The 27,935-nt window shown below is 34.7% G+C and overlaps 2 protein-coding genes and 1 pseudogene across 8 annotated transcripts; all 3 read left to right on the top strand.

Annotated features, from left to right (window-relative positions):
* On the top strand, positions 2,670-5,148 carry LOC18585713 (sister chromatid cohesion protein DCC1). 4 transcript variants are annotated; one of them, XM_007008664.2, is made up of 4 exons: positions 2,670-2,771; positions 3,447-3,634; positions 3,739-4,665; positions 4,755-5,148. In XM_007008664.2, the coding sequence occupies exons 2-4, from the start codon at positions 3,471-3,473 to the stop codon at positions 4,855-4,857; spliced, it is 1,194 nt and encodes a 397-aa protein (XP_007008726.1). In that variant the 5' UTR covers positions 2,670-2,771; positions 3,447-3,470; the 3' UTR covers positions 4,858-5,148. The 4 variants fall into 4 exon arrangements, with proteins under 4 accessions (XP_007008726.1, XP_007008727.1, XP_017984122.1 ...); XM_007008665.2 differs by having other exon boundaries at positions 2,674-2,771; positions 3,356-3,634; XM_018128633.1 differs by having other exon boundaries at positions 2,674-2,771; positions 3,254-3,634.
* On the top strand, positions 7,149-14,962 carry LOC18585711 (annotated as a pseudogene).
* Positions 15,296-26,425, top strand: LOC18585710 (DNA replication ATP-dependent helicase/nuclease DNA2). 4 transcript variants are annotated; one of them, XM_018128575.1, is made up of 34 exons: positions 15,298-15,777; positions 15,865-16,020; positions 16,103-16,321; positions 16,527-16,577; positions 16,836-17,045; positions 17,149-17,202; positions 17,280-17,341; positions 17,776-17,908; positions 18,090-18,200; positions 18,329-18,425; positions 18,627-18,709; positions 19,066-19,131; positions 19,539-19,694; positions 19,811-19,866; positions 19,993-20,050; positions 20,201-20,311; positions 20,404-20,460; positions 20,653-20,787; positions 20,872-21,117; positions 21,796-21,870; positions 22,049-22,170; positions 22,303-22,375; positions 22,485-22,589; positions 22,721-22,888; positions 23,540-23,609; positions 23,689-23,840; positions 24,298-24,375; positions 24,466-24,558; positions 24,651-24,791; positions 24,900-24,939; positions 25,024-25,097; positions 25,278-25,340; positions 25,466-25,585; positions 25,956-26,425. In XM_018128575.1, the coding sequence occupies exons 1-34, from the start codon at positions 15,358-15,360 to the stop codon at positions 26,118-26,120; spliced, it is 4,020 nt and encodes a 1,339-aa protein (XP_017984064.1). In that variant the 5' UTR covers positions 15,298-15,357; the 3' UTR covers positions 26,121-26,425. The 4 variants fall into 4 exon arrangements, with proteins under 4 accessions (XP_017984066.1, XP_017984064.1, XP_017984063.1 ...); XM_018128574.1 differs by having other exon boundaries at positions 15,299-15,777; positions 25,206-25,340; XM_018128576.1 differs by lacking the exon at positions 21,796-21,870 and having other exon boundaries at positions 15,299-15,777; positions 25,206-25,340.

The raw sequence follows: 27,935 nt of genomic DNA, 5'->3' as shown, positions 1-27,935 counted from the left end.
TTATTAATTGCTGCAACTTCTCATGCTTAATTTGCCGGTATTTCTTGACTATTTTCAAACGCCAATTTCCGTCGTATTAATGCTACTTCCCAGACAGTGAGTACAGCATTACCACACGGCCATGCCCAGAGTCTGATAAACATCTCAAGTAAAAAATGAATTCTACATATCTATAATATATATAAAAGTAAGATATTTTAATTTTTTTTTAATTGAGTCTAATTAAAACTTTTCTATTTTTTTTATCTTTGATCCATTAAAACGACGTCGTATTGATATTAGGTTTTTTACATTCTTATCTAACTCTTTCTTATCTCTCTGGCTTTTGACTCTTCCTTATCTCTATGGCGTTTGACTCTTCCTTATTTCTTCGAGTTGGTTCCTCTCTTTTGCCTGCAGGCCAACTTCCATCTCTTCTCCTGTCACGTCGGTCTCTCTCTCCTCTATCGATCTTCCTCTCTCTCTTCTCACTCAATTAGTTAAATGGTTTTTTGAATAGCATCTCCTTCGTCCCCATTTTCTTTTTCTCATTTTGTCGGCAATTTTTATAGAAGCAACATCAATTTTCTCTCAAGTACACTCTTTCTGATTCCTCCTTTGAATATGTGTTAAGATATGTTTAATTTAATATGAAAATTTTCATTTTATTTTCTATGTACCTGTTGATTGAATCTGCTGATTTTATTTTCTTTGAGTAGTTAGTTTGATTATTTAAAATAAATGAAATGATCTAACTTTTTGTGCAAAATGAATCTAATTTTAGAACCTTTAAAATCTTGATTAAGAACCCATTCCAAGTGGATGCAACAATTATTACATCTATGTGGTAACATCTGCATTACCATCTTATTTTGAAATATAAACACATGATACTAGTATTTCATCTAAATTCTAAAAAGATCATATTTTTATTCTTTTATCTACACTAGGTAGAAATTGGTCAACTCTAATAATAAAGTTTGCCAACTAAAAATTCAATTTTGTGAAGCGCAACAAGCTGCAGCAAATGCAAAAAATATAAGCATGTCTTTTTTATGCCTGCTTATGTAGACAAGCACATGCAAATCGATTCTGAATTTGACATTTAATGTGCAAATGTGTGTTTGAGCAGAAGTAGAAAAACTTGAACATGCAATGAAAGGATTGAGGAAAGAGCTTGAGGTTGAAAATGTATAAATTTTTATTATTTTTTCTTTATATAATCATAATGTTAAATTGTTTGATATGAACTATCTGTACATTCTCTCTTATATACAAGATTTAAACTATTTATTTACAATGACTTCTTAAATAAAATCTGTTATAGTATGCAATTAAATATTCTTATGCCTTTAACCATTGTGTTGGTTGTACCAGTTTTCTTCGTTTTACCTTGGAGACAGTAGGTGTAGTTATTCTATTGAGCAGTTTGATTGTTCTAGTATTACTTAAAAATCATATCATTTTTCAAATATTCATTTTAAACACTAGTCCCAACCTTAATTAACCCAATCGTGTCAAATTAGGCCTAAAGTTCGTACGTTAATTTGCGAATTAATTAATTAGAGCAAAGCAGAGATATCTTTATTTAAGAATTAATTTGGCAACTGCAACTTGAAAGCTTTCAACGTACAATATATATATATAAATTAATTATATAAAATTTGAGCAATCCATGAATAAAATATCTATTAATTGTCTTTTCACCATTTGTATGCCAAATTCAACAGATACATGTAGCCCACTTTGACCACACCATACATAATTATCTATACATATAATTAATGTACATATATTCTTCACTTTATTTATTATAATAATTTCTAAATTCATTTGTATTCGTTTCTCACATATAGAACAATAATCTCAAAATTAAGTCTTCATTAATTAATTATACACTCCATTCATTCTGAGTTGAAGCATATGGGATCCAATTAACCTACGCAAACCTATGAAAATTAAGAGATAGAAAATACTGTACATGGACTGTACAAATTAATTACTATATTAATTGCAAGTACTCATTAAGTTAGTTAATTAATTAATTATGAAGGACCCAATTCAATGCAATGCGACAAATGGATGCTTAAGACTACAAAACCAAATATCTAACTGCTACTTTGTTTATCAAATTAAACATAATAATAATAATAATAATAATAATAATAATAATAATGTAAAAGAATATATTAGGTAGGAATAGGCATATGTATCGCATATGATAAGTACATACCCCAACTCTACTTTTTATCTAACATTTTTTTGTGTGGTGGGGGGAGGGGGGTTGAGTTGCCTTAATTAAGTACCTAACAATCAAGCAGCCCCAACATATTCGAATGACCATTGATTGAATGTTGGATAATCTGAATAACATCAAATATAGGATAAATAATTAATGAAATTTATCACATTTCTTTTTTCTATTATTATTTTCTCTCAATTAATATTCCAAGGATGAGTATCTATAAATTCATTGGATTTGGACTGTTTATTTTAGTGTTTGGGATTAGTAGCAGAAATTAAAATCTGTGGACTCTACTCGACAGCGTCATTTGGGATTTGGGTTAGCTTAGCCCTTAAGTTGTTTATATGCCCAAGCCCAACAAACTGGGTTGACACGATTATCGTATCGGCTCATTTAAGCCCATATTAGGCCCAGACAAATATTGGCGGGTAATTTGGATTGGAGGAGGAAATCAAGATCATCCATGAAATGCTGAAAAACCCTAACTACTCATCGTGTTTAGGATTTTCGTTCGTTGCTCACTCGGATTTTAGTTTCAGCTTAAACGGTGAGTTGATTCTTCTTCAAGTATCCTTCTTTAATGGTTTCCTGTTTCCTGTTTCTTTTCTTTTCTTTTCTTTTCTTTGTTATTTGAAGGGAATAAGAAATGGGATATGTCAATGCTTTGAAAGCTTATCAATTTGGGGGTTCTAAGAAATAGTTGAAAAAACAACTTTATCAGGGTCTGGCTGGATCTTGCATTTTCTTTTAGCTGGTATGAATTGCATTCAATCTTTTGATATTTTCAATTGTCTGCACTTTGACCTCATCTTTCAATTGCCATGTTTAATGTCTTGGATGTGGGTCTTGTTTTGGCAATGTACTTTATCATCTGTTAGTTTGGGATATTGTTACCTGGAAATTTGGTTTAGAACTAGTAGTTTGTTTGGTGCAAGCCGCAAATAGACTATCAATTGATCTTTTTTTTTTCCTAGTATATTTGTATTGGTTATAGCTTAGTATCCCTGTTTATCTTGGTTGTTCTAGTAGGAAGCCTTCAAATGTTCTGTCGTAGGTTGTGGTGCATCCTGCTTTGTATCACTAAATGAAGATTGTAGCAGAGTAATTCCTTTTTGTACGCCCAAAATGCAGTTGATTGATCAAACAGGCTGCGAAAGAGCTCTTGTAGTTCATTTTGCCTTTGAAACCAAAGATTTGACTGTTGGAATTCCCAACTACTTAGGTGTTTCTCATTTGCTTGGTGTGCATGATGGAACAACCTCAGCCATGTTGCAAGGGAGCTGAAGTGTTATTAAATCTCCAACCCACCTCTTCAGTTTGGATTCAATATCACCGGCTCTTTGGTCCTCATGATGATTTGGTTCTCCTTGAGCTCGATGAGAAACTTCTCCCAGATGTCCTGTACCAGAGGTAAGATATAACTTAAATTCAGTATGTAGACGTTTCATGTAATCTTTCTAATATTCCAATTTTATTCTTTGAATTCTTCTTCTTCTTTTCTCTCTCTCTCTCAGGGTAACCTTAAGAGGACAGCCTGATGAAGATGCAGTTTTTTGCACTAAGTCAAAAACCTACTCAGTTAAGCTTGTTGGAACCTCAAATTCTGTGTTCCTGGTACCACATGCAGATTATTCAACATTCTGCGAAAATTCACAAGATTGTGATGGGGAAGATTACAAGCAACAAGTTGGTGCGTCAGTTATCAAAGTTGCATCTGGTAACATGGAGCTTGTTGAGGTTGCTCCCAGACTTGACAAGCTCAAATCAATTATCTCAGAGAATCTTTACAGCTCTGATGAGGCATTAGTGATGGAGGATTTGGAATTTATGGAGAGAAGTATGAGAAGATTGTATACATGGGATGACCTTACTAACATGGTTCAGGCTAGTGATGATGAATTGAGGTCTGGATTAAAGGCTCTTTCAGCTCTGGAGATTGATGGGTATTGGAGAATTGTGGATCAAAAATACATGGACATGATTCTGAGGATGCTTTTGCACAATTCTGTGTTGAATGACTGGTCACTGAACACACTTATTGAAGATGAAGTTGTGAGTGTACTGGAATCAGATGGGTTTCCACGCAAACTTGCCTACCATTGTTTGCATGTCTATGGTAGTAGGGTGGAGGAGGTAATGGATAAAGGTGTGTGGAGGATGGATGCAAGAAGAGTATGTGTGCATTTTGCAAGGGAGATCTTGAGAGAAGGGAAGAGGAAGATGGAGAGTTTCATGGAGGAGTGGACACGGAAGATTCCAGAAGAGATGCAGGCCAGTTTTGATATGTTGGAAGGCGAAGTGTTGACCGAGAAGGTTGGTGTAGAAACATGGGTTCATGCCTTCAGTGTTTCTTCGTTGCCCTCTACTCCTGCAGAACGTTTTTCCATCCTCTTCAAAGAACGACCAAAATGGGAGTGGAAGGATTTAGAGCCCTATGTCAGGTATTTTGTATTTTGTATCATACATTGATCTGTTTCGTCAAATTCCTTGTCCCAGAAATAATTTACGAAATTGATTTTTTGATTTTTAGGGATCTAAATGTACCGGGTCTTTCCTCAGAAGCTTTGCTTTTGAAGTACACTAGAAGAACTCAGCCAACCATTGATGCAGAACCTGTTTTTAGTGCTAGATAGTACAAATATGTTGCTTCAGTACCCTTGAATATCTCAACCAACCATTGATGCAGCACTGTTTCTACTGCTAGATAGTACAAATATGTCGCCTTGGCATTTGAAGGTGCCATTACTGTCCTTTCATGCGAACTATGTAAGACGAATTGTATCAGAAACGGAACTACCTATTCATATTTACTTATTGTTTCGATTAAACACTCCACCGTGGTGCTAGATTGCTGTACCTAGCTTCCTCATTGAGAGAAGTTCATTCTATCCAAGCTTCTTAAAGGTATATATTTGATCATCTTATCTAAATTTTGGATTACTCTAATATTTTTGAAAGTAATAGAAATGGCCCTGGCACAAATTTGTAGCTACTTGTACATAATTACTACTAAAACTGATGAGAATCTAGGGCAGCTCCTACAGTCCTACTACTTTTTTAAAGAAATTTGATCATGAAGAACGCAGCTAATGAATTTAGATTGGGATTGGGAGGAAAAGGTAAACGCAACTTGATCTACTTTTGGCTTTTAGGACGTGCTATCGTTCAACTTAATAAACCTTCCCAGGTCCATGGTTCCAATGTGAGCCAACCAATGTCCCAAGAGCATTGCTATTTTCTGTTGTAATTGTGAAGCATTCCCTGGTGGATCCCTTTCCCACCTTAACCCTGTTGATAGAAAGCTGTCGTCAGAAGAGTAGGTGGATGGACAAAACGGATTAGTAGCTTGAGGCTTATGAGTATGATCTCAGACCAGTTTTGCTGCCGTGAGAAATGAAATGAAATGAAATGGTTGACCTGAGTCTGACGCTGCTTTCACACTGTCTTTTGGGTTTCTTTTCTTTTTGGCGGAAAATGTCATATTTGCGTTTCTTGCCCCTCCTTCCATTTTTCAATGAGGAGGTTTTTATGACTATGAATATGAATATAGTAAATAAAATAATAACTTAACGTCATTCGTTACAGGGCTAGGGCTTTGCTTTAAACCTAAGAAAGCATGAATTGCTCTTTTCCTTTTCTTAGTGGAAGGACCAAGAGAGAATTGACGTTTCCCAGCAGTGAAAGAAAGTGAATGACATAGTCAAGTATGGAGGAAAGCTGTGTGTCCAGTGGAAAATATTGGTCAAAAATCAAAAGAAATGAGCTAGTCTACGACGAGGTTAATCACTGTTTAGTCAGACTCAGATAGATCCAAAATCATAAAAAATATCATGGTATTTCGGATTATGCATGGTTTATGGCAGTCAATGTTTTATTTGTCGGAGACAAAATCAACGAGGACCCTTGTTTGGTTTGGCTTTTATTTAGGCATCGTGTTGGCACGTGGTTTATGTGTAAAAGCGAGCTGGTCCTGGATCCTGGAGGAGAGCGGTCGGTGTGGAGGTAGAATTGTAGGTGAAAACTGAACAACAACGTGTTACAAGGACTTTTTCTTGATTTTTTATTACTATAACACATGGACGCAAACAATTTCACATCAGCTCTGCTACTCGTTCTTTGTGTTTTCTTAATTTCTAAGATTCTTATCTTTTCCTAGTGCGGAATGTTTTTCCTGATTATAATGCAAAGATTCAAACCTAAGAAATCTTTTTAAGGGCAAGAAGTGGAGCTACTTGTTTAGTATATACTATATAGTACATTTATAGCCATACCTTCCCAACAGTATTTAGCTTTTTGTGCAACCATTATTAACAATGAAACCTATAATTGCAATAACACAATCACTGTTCCCCAGTCCAGTTTAATAAGTTAGTTGGACTTGTTTTACCTTTTAAAGTAGTGGTTCCCACCAGACCAATCTGCTGGGAGTGAAAGCTTTACCATGAGCTGCCTGCTTTGATTAAATTTGTCACTATTGAAGTTCACAATTTATATTAGTATCATTGCCAGTCTATCAAACAAAACGTAAAGAAATTTGGTTCCATCTAATTGTGATGCGCAGTTCAGGTTGTTTCTTTCTGTTGCAAATTAAAGCTTGAGCTATTTTCTGTCGTAGAACCTAACAATCCGCAATAGCAATACCATGCATTTCGAGGTACTCTGTTTTTCATGTTCTTGGTTCCTTCTTTTCTGTCCGTCTTACAGAATAAAGAACACAGAATCTCTCACCTTTTCGTTTTCTTTTGGTCTTTTCTGATAGAAACTAGGCATATCAATCTGGTGCTTCTGTGAAAAATTCAAGAGAAAAGATATTAGCTGTGGACTTTGATGTGCTATCCCTTTGTTTTAGAACGTATTTTTAATGTAATGTTAACTTGATAATGGGTTTACTTTCTAGGAGTGAATTTCTTGGCAGAGTTGTGTAATGGAGTTGCTGGATTTGTTCATTACATCAGTGATACCAGTTATAAAAGTACTGCTGGTTATTGCTGTTGGCTTATTCCTTGCAACAGAACGTGTTGATCTTTTGGGGGCAGATGCAAGGCGCCATTTGAATAATGCAAGTTCACATTTTATGTGTATAATAATAGCAACAAAAGTATGACAAAGTAATACTTGAAAATGATTGGGTGTGGGACTTGAAAAGAGGTATGGGAATGAATGTGTATCACTGTTACAGTGACACTGGAGTGCTGCTCCGCCATTCATCGCCATCACCGCTTAAAAGGCGATATTAGAAAGCAAATTCTTGCTAATGGCAAGCAAGTAGGTTCTGCCTGCTGTGAACAAAAAAGGAAAAGAAAAGTTTCAACCAAGAATGAAGAAAGCAATCTAATCTTATCTTGCCAGGATAAATCCTTATTAGCAACTAGGAATAGTTTATGTAGAAAAAAACATTTAACTAACGAATCATGAGACTTGGCCAGTTACGGACTAGGGAAGTAAGAGACCGATGGTGCCAAGTGTAACTTTGACAGACACTGCACCGCTGCGACTACTACATTGACCAAAATAAAAGTCACAGATATTTACAGTGCTGCGAAAGAAGAAAATCAAATTCTGCCAGAACAGAGTGAGGAGATTTGTCAAGTATATTTTATATAGCTGGTGAAGCATTTTTCAATAGTTATTACTAACATCTTTCCCTTGCCTAAATGGAGGGATATATTGTATCCATGAGTGTTTATTTTTAAGTTCATTACAAATACTTGTATAGACAAAGGACTCATTATAACAAATTCTTATGAGCAGCTGGTGTTTTATGTTTTCTTTCCTGCTCTCATCGGCTGCAGTCTTGCTGATACCATCACTATTGAGAACTTGGCTACCCTGTGAGTTCATTTATCATCACTTTATTACCTAAACAAACTTGAAGTATATTTCCCACTCGTTTAACCACTGTGTATCATTTTATTTATTGGATGCATGTCTAGGTGGTTTATGCCCGTAAATATCTTTATCTCATGTATCATTGGTTCAGCACCTGGATGGTGTAATACCCCTCATAAAGTATTTATTATAAAATATTTAAATTTATTAAGCTATAGTTTTATAAAAAATAATAAGTAGATATTATTTTAATATTTTATTTATTTGTAGTTATGACCTTTGGTGCTTTAATAATTAGAAAATAAAAGAAGGATTTTTAAGTAAATGAAGAAGTTTTATTAAAGTCAGTTTACTTATCACGTTTAAGTTAGTGGAGTTAAAATCAGTTTATTATTACGTTTAAGTTAGTGGGATTAAGTAGTTTATAAGTTTTAAAAGAACAGACAACAACTTACGTTAATTTATTCATCAGATTCAAACAACAGACAGTCAAAAAAGCTTAATACCAGGTAAGAAGAAAGACAAAGAAAAGGGAAAGAGATTTGGGATTATATTTTTATAGTTTGGGTACAAAAATCTTAAATTAGTTACATTTTTTACCTTTTATTTAAATCCGGTACTTTTTATTTAAATCCGATACTTTTTCGATGACTTTCCAACAGCATGATGGGTACCAATGGAAAGGTCTTGAAAAGATCTTTACAATTGTTTTTGTAGCATCTCATTTGGCCTTATGGTTAGGAAGTTATGAATTTTTGAAGTTAATTAGAAACCTGATTTTTAACAGTTTTGACAGCCCAATTTTGGGTCACCGGAACTCCATATTCCGGGAACATTTTTGGTCTTTTCTTTGAGGGCTTTTGTAGTATGAAATGAGAGGTTTTATTTGGAGTCAATGGCTCCGTTAGAAGCTTTCTGTGTTAAGAGAATTAAAGCCTCAAAGTAGGCTCGTTGATACTGAAAAACTCAGAAATCTAGGTATTCTGTGATGATTTCTTGAATTTTGGCTTTTGAAACTTAGGAGTTTTGTAGTCTTTTTAACCGAAACAAATTTTGGTCTTGTAGTATGATATGAATACTTCAAATTGGTGTTGATTTCATCACTGGAAATAATTCGGGTTAAAAGTTATGAGAGCTTGAAATAAGCCAAATGGCCATACAGATTCTGGAAATTCCAGAAAAAAGAAAATCATTTTTTTTAAAAAAAATTATTTTAAAATTTGATTTTAATTAATATGTGATAAATTCTATTGTAAATTTTATAAACATTGGATATGTGATTTTTACTGTATTTTTATGTCAAGAAGTATGTATCTTTATATTTTACAAATTTATTTCTTGAATTAGTAGATTTTATTAAAATATCAAAATTTATGAAATTAATCATTTTAAATATGATTTTTACAAGTGAAATTAGTATTATTTCTCTATCTGAAATTTAAAGTCCTTACTGATTTTATGATTTAAGTTTAATTTTCAACCTTATTGAAAATTTTGTTTAATTGAAAAATATATATAATAATAAAATATTATCTTACTAACCAAAAATATTTTTAAATTGTAATAGAAATCGCTACACACCCTAAGTGCTTAGGATGGTCAACGAAAAGTCACCTTGTAGGATCTGTTTGTAAATTTAGTTCTGATTTTTGTATGTATGTGTTTCTCGAAATATTAGGCTACTAAGAGGATTTTCGGATTTACTACTTGAAAGTGAAATTAACGAGATCAAGTAAGTGACTGATATTCCTTCGGTGTTTTTACACCTTAAAAATTAGCCTCAATCTGAATTTGTACATAAGATATAATATTTCGTCCTATGATTTATTAAAATTGGATTGAGCATGCAAAATGTATATGTATATAAGTTTATATGTTGGATTTAGAATGTAGCTTATGCAAAGTATGATTTTTTATTTTGAAATTTATATATGACTTTGTATAATGTATCCATATATGTTTTTTGCGAATATAAACATAAATATTTAGTCTGAAACGAATATGCTTTTGAGGTACATGAGATGTGTTTGAGAAAGTTGATATATTGTTTTATGAAATTTGAGTAATCTAAAAATATATATATTTCTGTTTTGTCTCCTAGTATGGCTATGCTCTGACCCTGCCAATGAGGGTTAAATGTTGGCCATGTCGACATGTATTCTGTGATTAGAGATTGATCTCCCAACCGCACCACCGGTTATAGAATAGTGGTATCTGTGATATCTGTTCAGTGCAGCCAATGGTTGCTTCTTTTGACCCGTGCCACTGGGGTTAATTGTGGTTCTATTTTTAACCTGTGCTACAGGGGTTAAGTGTGGTCGTAACATGTTACGGGAGATCATTAAAAGTTAAATATTGTGAATATAATTGTTCTGTTATTTGAATGCGTAAATTTTAAAGTATATGATTCTGAATAAAATTACCCAATATTTTGTCTCAGCATTTGTAAATGATATTTTAGCCTAAATGTTTTAAGCATGCTTAATCCGACTGAAGGGATGTTAGTTACTTGCTGAGTAGTTTGACTCACTCCTTCCTTCAAATTTTTTTCAGGTTGTGATTTGGTCAACCACGTGAGAATTTCGAGGAGTGATGTTTAATTTAGTAGCACTTAAATTGTCTAGGATTTACTTAAATATTATGAATATCGAACTATCTTAATTAGTATTCAGATTTTTATCTTGACTTGGTAGCTTTATGGTTTTGGAGATTTAATTTTGAATATTATCGAATTATGATCTTTGAAAATTTTATCGATATATATAGTTTATAAATCATTAAATTTTTCAGGTAAATCAGTCTCTTTTGTAATGGTTTAAGATATATATTTTAAAGCTTTGCATGTATATATGATTATATCTTATAGGTATGCGGTATATGTCATGTCTCGGATCTGGGGCGTGACAGATGGATACTTGTAAAGATTGCAAGAACTCCTCGACACCTACAGGGCCTTGTAATCGCTTGCTCTTCTGCAGGTAAGAAGATTTCTTCAGTCGTTTTTTTATGATAATGATGCATGGAACGAGGACAAATAGAAAGGAATCATAACTGGTAATAGGCGGCCGATGTGCAGCCTAATGTTAGCGATACCTTACCTCTGAAACAACGAAACTATAAAACTTCAAGAAGAAGAAATTTGACAAACACAAATGAGGGTCTTGTTGGGCTTTAACAAATCTGACACAGGATATAGAAATTCAACTTACTGTCACTCGTGCAGGAGACTCATACTCAATACTTACATTAAGCCTGAGATCATAGTGTCTACTTTTTTCTTTCTTTGACAGAGGAAAAGAAAACAAAATGAAATAGGAGATAAGTTGGGTACCAGATTGCACATTAGCAAGAACTCGAAATCCCCTTTTCTTATGTTGAGCTTGTGTTCCAAGTTGTTCACCACCTGCATCTTTAAATGCCTTCATTATGTTTTTTCCTTCTGCTTCATTGCCCCAAAGTTGAAATTTAAGGCTTGTGTGTTTGATGTGCACAGCAAATTTGGGAAACATGCTTCTTATCATACTTCCAGCAATCTGTGAAGAGACAAATAGTCCATTTGGAGATTCATCCACCTGCGCTGCGTATGGAGAGGCTTATGCTTCACTTTCTCTAGCGATATTGTCGAAAACTTTTGATCCATGACTGTCCAAAGAAGTGTAGTAATATGACATGTTTGTGATGAAAGATTAGAGGTCACCCAATGCCTGGCCCGATTTCTTGTCTACTGCTTAGTAGAATAAGGGGCATTATGTAGTGCATCTTTTGATTTCTCATCGAGTAACTTTGAATGAATTGTCTTGCTGTCAAATTTTTTTTAGGACACATTCCTTTCCCTTAAATAATTTCGAGGCAGCTATATATCAGTTCTGCATTTTTTAAACTCCTTTAGTTTTTCTTGCGGCTATATATAGTAATGAGCATGTAATTTTATTGCTAATAATACAGATACAAGCAATATATGTCTGGTCTATTTTGTACTTTATTATGCGGGTGTCTGCAAACTGTGACGTTGAAGAAATCAAGACAAATGACTGTACAATCACCGTAAAGTCATCTGGAGAAACCACAGAAATACTCTCAGAGACTTTCACAGAACCTTTACTTTCTTCAAATGGATGCCCTAGCCACAGCATATATCAAGTTGACTTGCCTCAAATTGGGGATGAGGGGAAAGAGAAGGTTTACTACTCCACTTTCGCTTTGAATACAATTATTCAATTTCCATTACATTTGCCATCCCCTTCCCCTCCGATTTAACATTTTTTTCTCAAGAAGCTATAAAGAGATTATTGGTAGCAAATAGCAATGAATATGATCTGAACCATTAGAAACCAGAAGGAATATCTGATTTCTAACTCTGTTCATATGACTAATATTGGAATTAAGAGTTATTCTAACTCTGTGCATGATCATCAGTTGTGTCATGTATTCTGTTAGTCATTTATTCATGTTCTTTTATAACTTTGTTAACCCAGTAACTTGGATTTCTTATATTCTTCTGAAGGTAGCCCCTTTAGTCTCTATGAATTCTGTTTACAGAGAGATCTTGTCTAAAGTCTAAACTAGATTTTTTTGGAGTCTAGGACGTGTGTATATATATGGTGAACCTGTACATATATATAATCTTCCTTTACTAAGGGTAAGGCGATGTTCTTCTTTTGTTTTGGAGAATGGTGGAACGGATGCTTGAGGTTTTTGCTTTATCGAAATAACATTTTTCTCATGATGGTTTCTTAGATTTCAACTTTTGGAAAGATGAAGCAATGTTTTATGGCCGTTATTAGAAGCAAGAGCTTGAAGATGATTTTTGCACCATCTACAATTGCAGCGGTATATGCTCATTTCATTTGCCTTGCTTATCTTGTGTGAAAGTCGCATTTCCATGCTGTTAATTAAGGAAGAAACTAATTTCCTTCTTCCCTACGTACCTTGTGTAAGTGCTTATTTAGTAAAATGCACTGAAGAAAGAAGCATTTAATTCAGTATAGATAGCAATATCTGGCATTTAATTCAGTTTAGGTAGCAATATCTGTCCATTTCATTTTGGCACTGCAGTCATTTGGTTTAGCGATCAACTTTTCTTGAATTTCCTAACAATGGTATTATTGGAAACTGGTCAATACTTCTAACTGGTATTATAAACCCAACATGTAGAGTACTTTTAGTAGACCTATTACCTTGCTTAACAATATGTACATATAGCTGCTTTGACCTTTGCAAACTTAAAGACAGATTAGACAAATGATGGAGCCTTGGAGGGGAAAGGAGACAAAAAGATTCTATGTAGTATTACCTAATTTGTCATGGTGGCAATGACTATGAGTACAGTAATATATAGAGGTTCCGACTTCAAAATTTACTTGTCGGTTTTGGCAGGGTGAAATAAAGTGCTGTATTAACCGCTTCTTGTCTGCATTTTGCTCATGCTACGGAGGAAACTTAAAAGAGTTTGGTGCTTTCTTTTGTAGATTGTTGGGTTTATTATCGGAATAGTCTCTCCAATTCGAAAGGCACTGATTGGTGATAGTGCTGCGCTACATGTCATCTACAGTTCCACAGAATTGATAGGGTACGTACAAATCCCGACAAATACACTGTTTTGCTTCCAAGGCCTCTATCATTGTCCGTTGGTCCTTTCTATCTCTCCCTCTATTTGAGTACTCGTGCATGTGCCATAGCGTATGCATGCAGGTGGACATATCTGCCTCTCTCTGTGTGTCTATGTTGCCAATGCTCGTTTAATTTTCTCCTGGCATACTCATCGAACAATATTGTGTAGCATTGGCTAAGTATTTTAATAACTACAGTATGTAATTTAGACAATATTGTGTAGAGAACAAAGATAGTTGGAATATATAGTCTTAATGTACTCTTTGATGCAGTACATCCGTCAATAATTTGGTTGTTTCTATATTCATTATCTGATGTGTAGAGAGGCAGGAATCCCTTCCATTACCCTGATAGTGGGAGCAAATCTTCTAAAAGGTAATTTGCTAAGCAGGTATTATTCAAGCTCTTGTGTACCATAAGGGCATAGCTTCTATATATATTAATCGCTCTTTCTGAATCTGAATAACTACGAGTCTACCTAACTTACCCCCTCCAGGGTTGAGAGGATCAGGAGTAGGGGCATCTCTTATTGTGGGCATTATCGTGATAAGGACTATTCTTTTGCCTGCATCTGGCATTCTTGTTGTAAAAGCTGCGAGCTATATAGGTGTAGTGGAGTCGGACTCGTTTTATCAGTTCACTCCTCTGCTACAGTATGCCATTCCACCCGCAGTGAACATAGGTAAAGACTTAATGATAGTTTTCTCTGCTAGTTCTATGTTGTATAAACCAATATTGAGGCTTAAAAGAGGTGACTTTTATCAGATAGCTTTTCAAGGGCCTTGGAGATAACAAGTGCCACACAAAGAAAACCATTGTCATTGTGTGTATGTGTGTGTGAAAAAGTGGTGAGATGGCCTAACAATTGTGGTAAATATATAATGGAATTGTTGGTTTATTGATGTTTGGCACATTAACATATGCAGGTACAATAAGCCAGATGCTAGGAAGCGGTGAGAGGGAATTTTCTGTACTTATGCTTTGGAATTATGTGGTGGCGGCATTCTCTCTCACGCTCTGGACAGCCTTCTACATGTGGCTTGTCACGTAGAGTACATGGGATCCTCTTGATCGCATTATATATCCACAGAAGTCACAACAGTAGGGTCAGTCAGGCATGGGGAAGCAGCATTCTTTTTCGGGGCAGTCGTGAGAAATTGGCTACAAGTAATAATTCCATTATGGCTTCTGCCAACATACTATGATCTTCCCCAACTTCCTACATTTCTTCTCCTTGAGAGGTTGGGGCCTGCCTACCTAGGCCATAGCCTGTTTCTCAGAGTTTGTTGTTTGTTTGATTGTCTGAAATTGATAGAATTGTTACTTTTTATGATTTTTCAAAATTAATAAGGTTTGTTGTCATGTGACCAAAACTCCGATGGAAAGGTTTAGAAAGTGTTTGGAAAATAGAATGAATTTAATCTATACCATACCAGACAATTCGTCTCATTTCCTTTCCAGGTGACAAGATTAAAAAACAAACAAGAGGTAGATGGCCTAGGGGATGTTTAGTTTGGGTTTGTTGTAATGGGCCGGACCAATATCAATTCTTATTCAACGCGAGAAAAACCAAAAATAACTGCTTTGGCGGGAAAATGGTTGTGTTCGTCCCACCCCTATATCTCTCTGTCTCTCACTATGCTGCTGCCAGCGCTAACTGAGTTGGAAAGCTTGCTTCTGCCTATCAGCCCAAAATGCCTCCCAGAAGAAAGATTAACTCTTCTTCCTCATCCAAGAAGCCCAACGTTTCAAATCAACAATCTCAACCGTCCAAGTTCGGCATCCAACATTTCTTCGAACGCCATACTCAAAACGCCCTTGTAGCTACCCACAACCACCCATCTTCTCCTCCCAACGCCCTCCTTTCAGCAGCCCCTAAGTCTCCTATCCCAGACCATAACCCTTTATCCTCTTCCAACGCCAATGCAGCTGCTTTGCCTTTACCACTTGAAGCCGCTAGCAGCGCTGTCGTCTCTCATTCTGCGTCGCAAAACCCTAAAATCGATTCTGATTCCTCTGCCGATAAGCCACCTGCCATTGATGTTAATGTTGAGGTGTCGCCTTCAGTCTCCAAGTCTACGTCTCTGAAGCGCTTCAATTTTTCCCCTGGAATGGTAAACAAATTCTCAGCTTTTTTTCCCTCCTTTTTCCATTTCTTTCTTCGTAGTCTATTAAACTAACGGGCAGAATTGGAATTGTAGTTGATAAAGCAGAGCCAAGATGATGGAGGGGATGTGGTGACATGGAAGATATCTCCGGTCAACGAACGGCTTCAAGCACTCTCAAAGCACATGCCTGTATTGGCTGATTCCTCGAAGCACGACTCTTTCAGCATAAACCAATGCTCCCAAAACAAGGCATGTTTTTTTTTTTTGGTTTCTATCAAATGCCTTTTTTTTTTGTTGAATTAATAACAAATCGATGCACTGCACTTTGCAGGGTCTAAATATGTCTGCTAAGGTTGACAAGTGGCTTTCTTCGCCTTCTCCCAAAGCTGATAAAAAATCTTTGGTTTCAGACAACAGGGTTGGGTTAAAAAGAGCGAACCCATTTCAGGATACAGAGGTCAGTGAGAGAATTGCTGATGAGAAAACTTCTTTAGCAAGTAGACAGAGTCCATTCCGCACTCCACCATCGCTACCATATTGTCCTGATAAGGTAATTAGTAGTAATTGGTTTCATAGTAACGCTTTTCTTTATTTTTTTTTCCTGTTTCCTCTTTGGTTTTGGACCAAAACTAGTCCTCTTCAAATGGAAAGTGACTGAAGGTCATACTACCTGCATTTTTTTTTTTTGAATTTTCTTAGAAATGCTGGTTCTGTAATTTGTCTTCTCTCTGACTTACGCCTTAACTGAAATGCAGCTTACTAATGGTATTACATCTGACCAGTTGGGTTTGAGGCAGCACAAAAAGGTTTCACTTTAAAATGCTTTCTCAATGTTCATATCTTTATCTTAACATACTTCCGTACCTTGCTTTCACATCTGATTGTTATATAACAAAAATGGAAGTTTATTTACTGCTACATTTTAGGTATACATTATGTTGTTGCATAGATTATCAAAAAAGTTTCCACACTACTTAAATTACCTATTCCTTTTAACCTTTAGCATTCAATTATCTTCCTGTTTTTATTGTTGTTCATCTTCATTTGTCTATTTTCTCTTATAGGCATTGCTTGCACTTCTAGATCAAGTAGAAGATGTCATTTCTGTTGAGGATTTTGTTTCCACTGAATCAGAGCCATATTCATCTGACGCCCAAGATGGACAGCCCAACGAAATGCCTGTAATAGCTGATTCAGTAGTAAAAGGAGCTGGAATGGGCCCACCACACGAAGTCAGTGAAACATCTTCTAATGGTTATTTCCTAGTGTTGGAGGTATGCCTTTTTTTCCCTTCTTTTTTCTTTTTAAGTAACCTTTTATGAAGGAAACAATATATTCTTGGATACTGATTTTTTTGCAACTATATCTCTGCTGAAGGTATCTGAAAAGCGAACTTTTTCTGAGTCTGTTGGTTTACAATGCCCATATAAGGTTTTTACTGTGCCATAATCACAAACCACTTAATGCTTCATTGGACTGTGAAGGGGATTATTGACATTGCTTCTCAGGTTCTTCGCTTGGTAAATGAGAAATGTGGGGAAGAGCGCGCCGTTTATTTGTGGGAAGAGTGGTATGTAGTTCAATGAATGTGCTATCAACTATTCAATAATTTTGACATTATTTCAAAATCAGTTTACTTTCAATAATTTCTCGATATTTACCTGAGCGATGTTCAGAAATGCACTTTTCAGATCATGCCCACTTTTTTTTCCAGCTTTATTAATAGAATTGTCGAATAAAACTTTGATGTAGATGTAATAAGGCTAGAGAGTGCTAGGGTTTTACTAATGTTCAATAATGTCAAGTGGCTGCTCTACATGCTTATTGACCCATCTCTAGTGGCATTTTGCATGGTTCTTCATCAGTGTTTTTGCTATAATGGTCATATGCTCTTGATCTTCTGATGAAAATTTTAAAGAATTTTTGGTTCTGGCTTTCACATTCCTTGATTGGTTGCCACTGGGGAGGTTATGTTCTCACTTTTCCTTGAAACAATTACCTCAGGTCTTATACTGTTGTTGCCCCAGGAGACACTGTGAATGTCATTGGTGAATTTGATGATGAGGGAAAGTGTAATGTTGATCATGAAAATAATTTTCTTATTCTTCATCCAGATATTCTGGTCTCTGGAACTCGGGTAAGTGTCCTCCACTTATTCAAATTTTAATTTTATGCATTTTCATGTGACATGTATTCTTATGGATTTTGTAATCATGGCTGCACTCAGCTACCCTTGTTATATTAATTTTGGTTGAGTAGACGCATGTGGGTATTTAAAACCAAATTGTTTCTTTTCTAATAAATCAAAAACAATTTAGGTTGCAGCTAGTTTCAGTTGCCCAAGGCGAACTGTCCTAGATGAGAGATTACGATGCAATGAGCATTCAACTGCAGCTCTTATCGGCACCTTGCTCCACCAAATTTTTCAGGTCTTGGGATCGGAAAAGCTATCATATTATCTTATTAAATTGTCCAATACTTCATATTAATTTCCCCCTATAAATAACTAGCTTTTAGATTTTATCTATAGGCATATCACTTTTCTTTTATTTTACAGGCAGGACTTGTGAAGGAGGCCCCTACAATACACTTTTTGGAAGAATATGCAAGACTAGTGCTACAGAAGAACATGGAGAGCTTGTATGCATGTGGAGGTGGAGATTTATATAAATGTTCCTTTACCATTTTCCAATTTCTCGCTGGCAAGATCATCTAGGTTCATCAGTCCATTGGACTTGTAAAATCTTATCCACATTTTGTTAAGTTTTTGATAATGTTTCAATGACATGTTAGCAGTAGATCTTAGGGATCATTATCTGAATCCTGATTCTATTTTTTTTAATGCTTAATTGCAGTAAATGAAAATGAAATATATAAAACCTTGACTGAAGCTATTCCAAAACTAGTAAATTGGATTGTCCTCTTCAAAGATTCAGAGGTGCGCTGATATTTTCTCATTATTGTTACTTGTTTCTTGTTAATTGCCTTGTGTTCTTCTACACACTTAGTCATATAGGCTTTGAGGATCCTGCATCTAAATGCACAAGCCTGAAGGCTGGCTTCGTCATCATGTGGGTCAGTGACCTCCCGGCTGAAGGGTGGCTGGGGTGATTGTAAGGTGCAATATATATGTCACAGATACATTTCTCTTTGTTGGAGGTTGATGTACCAGGCACCTTAGAATTTAAGAGACAATTGCATCCTGTAATTAACTATATAAAATCTCTTTGTATGCATATCAGATGATTACTGTATGATAACTTTCTATTGTTGAGTAAATTTAACTTTTGGCAGGACCCAAAAGTCCCCACTGTAGATTTTGGATCTGATAATGGGCCAAAAAAGGTTAATATTTTCGAGGTTAGCATCTCCTTCAGCCTTTCTTATACATGATTCCTATGCATTATATGCATCTTTGCATTGACTACAGCCTTTTTTTGGATATGCATGCTCTTGGATATTGTCGATATTTAGATGAGAATCATACCTATGTATTCATGCATTCGCACTACAGTATCCTGAAAACTTTCCTGGATTCAAAATATGGTCACAACTCAATGTTGAAGATATGTGTGCATTTTCACCTATTTTTGCATTTTTTTTTGTTTGGCTTGTCTTTAGTTGCACTGGCTGAGTCCAACTCTCCTAGATTTTTTCTTTTATACTAAATCTGAACTCATAAAATGAACTGATAGTGTTTGGTCATTATAAGTTTTCATGTGAAGAAGTAAGTATTTTTATATGTATTGATTTCATTCTAATTGTAGGTGATTGATATTGAGGAAATGGCATGGGCCCCAAAGTATGGTTTGAAAGGAATGATCGATGTTTCAGTCAGAGTGAAGATTGAGTCAGGTGGAAAAGAAGACAACGAGAAGATTATGCCTCTAGAGTTTAAAACTGGAAAAATGCCTAAGGGCCAGGCAAGTAATAAAAGGAAGCAATTATATTGGGATCATATCTTGAAACATGCACATGGCATTTTCCAAACCCCTTTCTTGACCTCATTGTCCTTGACCTATCCTTGTCATTAATGCAGTCATCTATGGAACACTGTGCCCAAGTGATCTTGTACACTCTCCTTATGTCTGAAAGGTATTTACATCTTATTCCTTTTACTTTTCTTTTTACCTTCTGTGTGTTTTGGGTGCAGCAGTGGTGTGGGGTTGTTGTTGCTGAGTAATGATTCTTTTCTTCACTTTTTACTCGTCTTGTTTTTAGGTACCTAAAATGTATTGATTCTGGCCTTCTATACTATCTCCAGTCAGATCAGACACAAGTAAGTAAGCTACCTTCTGTCCTCTGGATCTCTATTTTCAAGGCCATGAAGCATCTGTTGATGGTTTGTGTAGGGAATTGTAGTTACCCTCTGTCCTCTATTGATCTCTACTTTTCAAGGCCACTAAGCATCTGTTGATGGTTTGTGTAGGGAATTGTAGTTCGAAGATCTGACTTGGTTGGGTTAATCATGCGTCGCAATGAGCTTGCAAATGATATTCTTAAGGCGTTAACAACACAACAATTGCCCCCAATGTTACAGGTATGCCTGTTACTGAATTATCAAAACCATATGATGGTAGAGAAGTTTTTACTTGATACTCAACAGAAATTCTACTAATATTGCTATCCTAGATTCCAAGCATGTGCAAAGGCTGTCGCCATCTTGATGTTTGTACCATCTATCATAAGGTAAATTTGCTATCCCTATAAGGTAGATTCCTGTTCTTTTGCGGCTATCCTGTCAAAATATTGCACATGAGGAAGTCAAATTCCTTGGAGAAAGCGTAATCGAGATTTTCATTTATGGTTCTATGAGCCGCAGTTCCTCACTCTGAGTATCAAGTTGTTTTTATTATTGGCCATTTTGTTTAATTGCTGCAGGCACTTGGTGGTGACACAGAGAGTAGTGGATTAGGTGATGTATTTGATTCACATGTACATCATTTTTCAAATGCTCATGGTGTTTTCCTCAGACATTGGGATCGGTTGATTGACCTAGAAGCTAAAGAGATGCAGGTGATTTGATTACTCCAAAGCAGCACAGATAATAAATTGATCAAGCTTTTCACCTTGAACAATTTTTTTTTTTCACTATTCCAGCTTGTAAAGAAAGATCTCTGGCATTCTCGTAATCTGAAGAGTGACGACTGTACTGGTTGCCTTTCTTCTCTTGTTCTTGATGAACTTCCACATCAGAAATCTCACAAAGAAAATAGATTCATCTATCATTTTGTGTGTCGACATTCACCTGCTTCCAATCTAAATGGATCTGATAGAAATCCTATTAGTGCTGCCTCTTCTCTGACCAAAGATTTGGATTGCACACTTAAATGTGGAGATTATGTGGTATGATTACTCGTCTAACAAGCCTTTAGATCACAGAAACGCAGCTGAATGCTACTGCTCATTTGGCACAAAGTGAACATTAAGATTTTTTTTTGTTAAGCAGTGCTTATTAAGATTTAATTACTATTTTCATTCAGGTTTCTCTTTAATGTGCTTCCAAGATGTTACTAAAACTATTTCTCTTTCAAATTTTTCCAATTAAATATCTCATCACATTAATAATCCATTTTCATCTTTATTTACACTATAATTCCAACTTAAAGAATTAATATTGAGGTATTTCTTGCATTTCTTCTGCTTGATCATTCCTATCTTAATGTATCTTTTAGTTGTTCTGCCTTAAGTTGTATGCCTTAAAATCTTGCAGTGAATCTAAAATGATTGTTATGCATCTGCAATGCATCATGTTTGCGTTTTTTGGGAGGTTGTATAGTTTTAATTTTCTGTTGTACGTTCTTGTTGCTCTGATTCCATGAAAATCTGAAACACTGTCCACACTCTTCTGCTACACTTTGGTTGTCTTTGACTAGAGCTTGTTAAGAAACATCATGAACCATTTCTTCTTTTTCGTAATACTGGTGATGAGCAGTTTCTTTCGTAAATTTTGTTTTTCATGATGTTGCATCCAAATTCTCATTGCCAACAATATTTATTTGTAATTTGATTTCTGGTTGTTAGATACTTAGCACGGAATCTGGTCATCAAATTGTAGCAAGTGGGGTCATTGTGGAAATCAGTCCTGTCCGTGTTTCTGTAAGCTTAAAGTTTCCTGTGCTACTACTATGGAATTGGATTATTAGCAGTAACATCATCTACAAGATGTCATAGGATGCATGCTAAAGTGGCTCAGAAATTAATGTTAACCATCCTTAAACAATCAGATTCAAACTGGTCTAACGCTTTTAGATTGTCTTGCTTTGGTGGAAGTCAGGTTTCTTTTTCTAAGTGTTTAAGGCTACCTGGGGGTAATTTGTCTTCAATGACGGAGAAACTATTTCAGGAGGTCTGGCGGATTGACAAGGATGAAGTCATGACCTCATTTTCCATTATGCGGTAATTTCTGCATTATAGTTAAATTTTGACCATTTTTATTATTTTCTTCTATTCTCTTGTGGCATCTGGACTGTCAAGAGATAAGAAATATTCTTTGTTTATGTTCATTATGTTTCCTTGTTATCATTGAAGGTTCAACCTTATTCAAATTTTTCTACAAAATGAGCAAAGTTCTCATCTCAGGAAGATGATTGTTGACCTTGCGGTGAATGCTTCTTGCTCTCTCATATTGTTTTCTATATAGCTTTTTGCATAATGTAATGTCTTTTTTTTTTTTATTTATCTTTCTATGTATGTTGCTTTGCCTACTGCAGGCTCCTAGATTTGACAGTGGATGCATATTCAGCCAAGATCCAGCAATATCTTATGTGTGGTCAGAGAAGAGCTTAAATGATGATCAGCGTAGAGCTATTCTCAAGGTTTCCACTTCCCGGTTAACATGACTTTTTACCTGTTTTATCTCTCAAAAAGAAACATTCCCAGTTGACCTAACATTTTCTAAAGAAAATGCGTTGTTACTTATTCTGCAAATCCATTTTTCCTTTTTCAGATACTTACAGCAAAGGATTATGCTCTAATTCTAGGAATGCCTGGAACGGGCAAGACATCTACAATGGTACATGCTGTAAAAGCCTTGTTGATGAGAGGTGCATCCATTTTGCTTACATCCTACACAAACTCCGCAGTTGATAATTTACTCATCAAATTAAAATCTCAGGTCATCTTTATTCTCAAATTGTCTTGTTATGTTTCGAGGTGTTAGCTTTCTTGCATAGTCATTTCAATTTATTGGTGCACGTAATTCCAGCATGCAGAACTCCTTAAGTTGCAAAATCAATATGCGTATAGCATAGCTATACAAGATGGTGAAATGGGTAAGTTAGCATATTAGGTGTGTCTGCATGTAAGAAAAATGGTTTAGAGGAAGAAAACTGCTATGACTCCAAGAAAACAGATGTGATAACAGGGATTGTACAAACTCATTCATACATATATACATTCTTTTCCTTTGTGTAAGTGTGATTAAGGTACTTTTTAATGTATATATCATGTTGAAGTTGTAGGAAATATTCTATTCCTCACTGTTTAAATTGAGTCATCTTCTATCTTATTATTTCCTTTTTCATTTACATTGCCATTTAAAAAGTCTCAAAATACGATTTCATTTTGTAAGCATTGCAATGTGATGCTTGACATTATCGCTACTTCTCCAAGATTTTTCTAGACACTAACTTCTCTTGTCATCCGTTTCTACTGTTGTCACTGAAGGCTAATTAGGTGGATCAACTTTGAATTTCACATATGATGAATCAGCAAATTTTCTGAGTTATTTCTCTTTTTTTCCTTATTGAAATTAAAAAAAATGCAGAGCATTGATTTTGTACGCATTGGAAGACATGAATCTGTGCATGAGGAAATTAAGGGGCATTGTTTTTCAGGTAGGAGAGTATGTCATTAACGATTTGCAATCAGCATGTTACTTGATATTTACTTCATGTAATAAGTTGTTTCTGACAGGAATGAACCTAAGTAGCATTGAAGAAATTAAAGTGAAATTTGACAAAGTCAAAGTTGTTGCCGTCACTTGCTTGGGCATCACTAGTCCATTCCTCTCTGGAAAGAAATTTGATGTTTGCATTATAGATGAAGCTGGACAGACAACTCTCCCGGTTTGTATTACTTCAAGTTTATGCATTTTGATAATCTAACATTCATGATTTCTGTATGGTGAAAGTGCAATTATGCACTTAAATTATGAATCATGTTCACTGATACTATATCTAGATTGTAGACCTCTAGAATTTGAGAGAAAGGGGCAAGAAAAGTAAAGAATGGAGTTAGAAACAGAAGTCTTTAGTTGATATTTTTTAAAAAAAAAATGCAGGTGAAACTGGGAAAAAAAAGCACAAAAGAAAGGCTAAAATAATTGAAAATAAATCCTAAAGTTACATGCTGAGGAATCTATTTTTTGAGCTTTTGCTGCCCAGAAAAGTATACCCAATGCACATTTTAATATTTGATTATGTGAGGATGTTGTCATGTTGTTTAGTATATTTTGTATATGCTGAAAGTCAAATGTTTTGTTAATTTCCTGCTTAGTTAATGAAATATTTATGGCCCTATCAGGTATCACTGGGACCGTTGATGTTTGCTTCTACATTTGTGCTAGTTGGAGATCACTACCAATTGCCTCCTCTGGTTCAGGCATGTATGCATGCATCATTAGTTCTAGCTATTTAACTTACGTGGCAGGACCTGAAGCTCTTTAACATTGCAATGCTGATTGATTTCCAGAGTGCAGAGGCTCGAGAGAATGGAATGGGAATAAGTTTGTTTTGCATACTATCAGAAGCACATCCACATGCAATTTCACCACTACAAAGCCAGGTTTCCTCTAGAGACAACCAAAATTTATATATTTCAATTCTTTCTTTTGGCACTTTTCTATTGCATGAATTTATGAAATTATTTTTCTATAGTATCGTATGTGTGAAAGCATTATGGGACTTTCAAATGCATTGGTATATGGTGATCGATTGCGTTGTGGTTCCCCTGAAGTAGCTAATGCCAAACTCAAATTTTCAAGACCAAACGCTTCTTGTTCATCTTGGCTAAAAGCTGTAAGAGTGATTTCTCAATCTTCTTGTTTGTGATACTTAAATTAGCATTTTCCTTTCAAAACTTATTTAGATAGGATATTTAAAACTTACACTTAGTCATGGTTGCAGGTTCTAAATCCAGGCAGGCCAGTCATTTTTGTTAACACAGGTTTGAAAATTATTATCTTTTATATATGATATGTTGTATACTTGTATGTCTTGAACTCTTACCAGAGTGTTTTCCATGACTTAGATTTGTTGCCTGCTTTCGAGGCTAGAGACCATAAAACTGTGAATAATCCAATGGAAGCTTATATAATTGCAGAGGTAAGATCCTCATTTGACTCTGAAATGCTTTTCTGCAATTCTTGTGTTGTTGATGTGACCAGTATGCAACTTTATGCAAGACATCTACTTCTTTTATGTATAACATAGATAACGGATGGATTAGTTAACAATGGAATTGAAGCAAAAGATATTGGCATCATTACCCCTTATAACTCTCAGGCGAATCTCATCAGACATGCTTGCATAGCATCTGTGGAGACGCATACTATTGATAAATACCAGGTTAGGCTAAAAGCCTTTTTTTTCTTTCCTGTGTTATTCTTCATCTTCTTGAGCATGGAATTGCATGAAAAGTTTCTATGGACTAACTAGTGTGTCATTCCCTGTTGTAATTTACCATAATACAGGGAAGAGACAAGGACTGCATACTGGTGTCCTTTGTTAGGTCTAATGAGAATCCTAGAAAATGCTCTTCTTCACTGCTTGCAGACTGGCATAGGATTAATGTTGCTCTAACACGAGCCAAGGTAGCTTTTATCACAGTTTTCTGAGTTAAATTCATCTGTTAATACAGCATAGTGGAAGAAAGAGTTGGTTATAATACCTGTTTGAGACTTGTTTTGTTTTTGTATGGTTTTTTTTTATTTTAATATTTGAAATCGTATATAAGTTCGAAGTAAATTTATTTCGTATTGGTTTATTAGATGATTAAATGTGACATGAATATTTTTTATAGTAATTTTAACTAAAATTAAAATATATAATTTATTTTATCAAACAGTTTTAACTTAATTTTAAAAATTATTATTTTTCTTCTTAATAATTTTTAAGTTAAAAAAAATTAAGCTAAACAGGCTTACAGACAAGTCCTGGTTTATGATTCACTGTACTGTACAGAAAAAGTTGATCATGGTGGGGTCGTGCAGAACCCTTTCGAAGGTTCCAATGCTTAAGCTTCTTATTGACAAAGTTGATGAGCAGTCAGGCGTTATGAATATGTCGAAGAAGGATATCAACCACAAAGCGGTACTTAAGAGGTGCTCTCAGATAAGATCATTGTAAAATTAGCCCCTTCCGATGGGAATTTGTTCATATGTATATTTGAACGGTGTATATAAAATTATATTTTGATCGTATTATGCTGCAGATATTCATATTTTATCTATGATGGTGATGATGATGATGATATGTAAAACAGTAAGAGAAGTGAGCATATCATTTGATTAGCTTTTGTGCTCAGTGGGATGTGCATGGATTATGGATATTCTTTAATGGGCTGCTCAAATCAATCTTGAAAGCCTATTTTGGTTGGGACTTGGACTCAAATGGCCTTCAAATGTCCACATTTTATTCGGCCTCAATATTTTATTAAGATTAGCATTGGGTTAATAATGTGTCTTTTTAACCGAAGCAATCTTTTAAGCCCATTTTAATTCGATCTAAAGTTGCATTTGGTGTGTTACAATGTAGTCACATCAATGCAATTACAAATAATATGATTGTAAAAAATATTATTACTAATTAGATAATTTAGTAACGTTTGGTATATTAAGAAAAGTGTGATTAAAATGTTGATAAGATAACATTACAGTGTTTAATTTGTAAGTATTTTATTGAAAATGTAATATTAATTTTTAAAATTATCTATGTATTAAAATGCAAGTTGAATATACTTATATCTTTTTTATTGTAAATTTTTTATATGATATTATTTCTTAAATAAACTTTCCAACAAATAACTGAAAGTGGATTTTTATATATATAAAACAATAAAAATTGTTTAGTCTTAGAGCTTGCTTTTTGTAACAAGTAGATTATAAAACTTTAGATACCTTTGGTCGATGGTAAGAACTCAAAGTGTTCAAGACTTTTTCATATCATAAGATTTATTTTGCTTTTATTTTTTTGCTCTTGCCTTGTTTTTTTCTTATGTATTAAAATAGTTGACAACAAGTTTTTTATATAGACTTTGTAAATGTTCTTCTTTAAGAAAACAACCCTTTCATTAAGAGGTATATTTATGTCTAAAATATACCTTTGCATGTTACAAGACATAGTTTTGGTTAACAGTCTTATTCCAATAATAACATTATGAAAAAACAACTATTTATATCATAAGATATCTTTGAGCTACAATATGATAAGATAAATTTTGATATCAAAACTTCCGAATAATGATATTTTTCAATTGCCTCGTAACTTTTTAGATTTGGGGATATTTTTTCAAATATCACTCTATTAAGTTATATAATTTTTCATGTGAAAGATCACCCACAATCTCATAATCACGTAATGTGATATAAGCTTTCAGTTGAATTGTCTTTCCAATGGTTACTTTGTCAATAGACAACCTTTTACATTGAAAAGGTAAGATTTTTTTTCACTTTGAAATACATAATTTATTTTATTTTAAAAATATATCAATGTGATCTTAATGAAAATATAAAAAATTTGAACGGATGAAATTATGATACTTAATTTATGCGGGATGTTAATAGGATGTGATTTAAGCTTGACAAGTTGTTGAGCCCCATAATAATTAAGTAGACTCAAGGTAGGTGCATATGATATGGACGGTTGAATTTCAATCAATTAGTTGCGTATCAAGAAAAGAGAGGGAAGTAGGCGCATGGTTTTGAATTTGAGGGAAGACAATTAATATGACCTGTTGCTGTCCTTATGAACAGTCATACATCTCTGTATTAATATAGTGAAATTAACATGGATTGGGATGGAATTCATATTGTTTAATAATGGGATGAGTCGTATATTGAAAAATCAGGCATGCATCTGTCAGAGAATAGTTCCACAAGACAATTAAAATAAGTTATCTATCATTCTGTAAAGTTCAGTTTAGTTAATGTAGCAGACCATGCC

Source organism: Theobroma cacao, chromosome 10 (genome assembly GCF_000208745.1).
Source record: "Theobroma cacao cultivar B97-61/B2 chromosome 10, Criollo_cocoa_genome_V2, whole genome shotgun sequence".
Taxonomy (NCBI): Eukaryota; Viridiplantae; Streptophyta; class Magnoliopsida; order Malvales; family Malvaceae; genus Theobroma; species Theobroma cacao.
This window is presented reverse-complemented; position numbering and strand designations above follow the sequence as displayed.

Bases quoted from the DNA above. Each gene is read 5' to 3' on its own strand.
- LOC18585713 (XM_007008664.2), top strand. From the start codon at position 3,471: ATGATGGAACAACCTCAGCCATGTTGCAAGGGAGCTGAAGTGTTATTA. The intron at 3,635-3,738 runs GTAAGATATAAC...TCTCTCTCTCAG, and splicing joins CCAGATGTCCTGTACCAGAG to GGTAACCTTAAGAGGACAGC. The intron at 4,666-4,754 runs GTATTTTGTATT...TTTGATTTTTAG, and splicing joins GATTTAGAGCCCTATGTCAG to GGATCTAAATGTACCGGGTC.
- LOC18585710 (XM_018128574.1), top strand. From the start codon at position 15,358: ATGCCTCCCAGAAGAAAGATTAACTCTTCTTCCTCATCCAAGAAGCCC. The intron at 21,871-22,048 runs GTAAGCTTAAAG...GGTGGAAGTCAG, and splicing joins TCAGTCCTGTCCGTGTTTCT to GTTTCTTTTTCTAAGTGTTT. The intron at 24,940-25,023 runs GTTTGAAAATTA...TCCATGACTTAG, and splicing joins AGTCATTTTTGTTAACACAG to ATTTGTTGCCTGCTTTCGAG.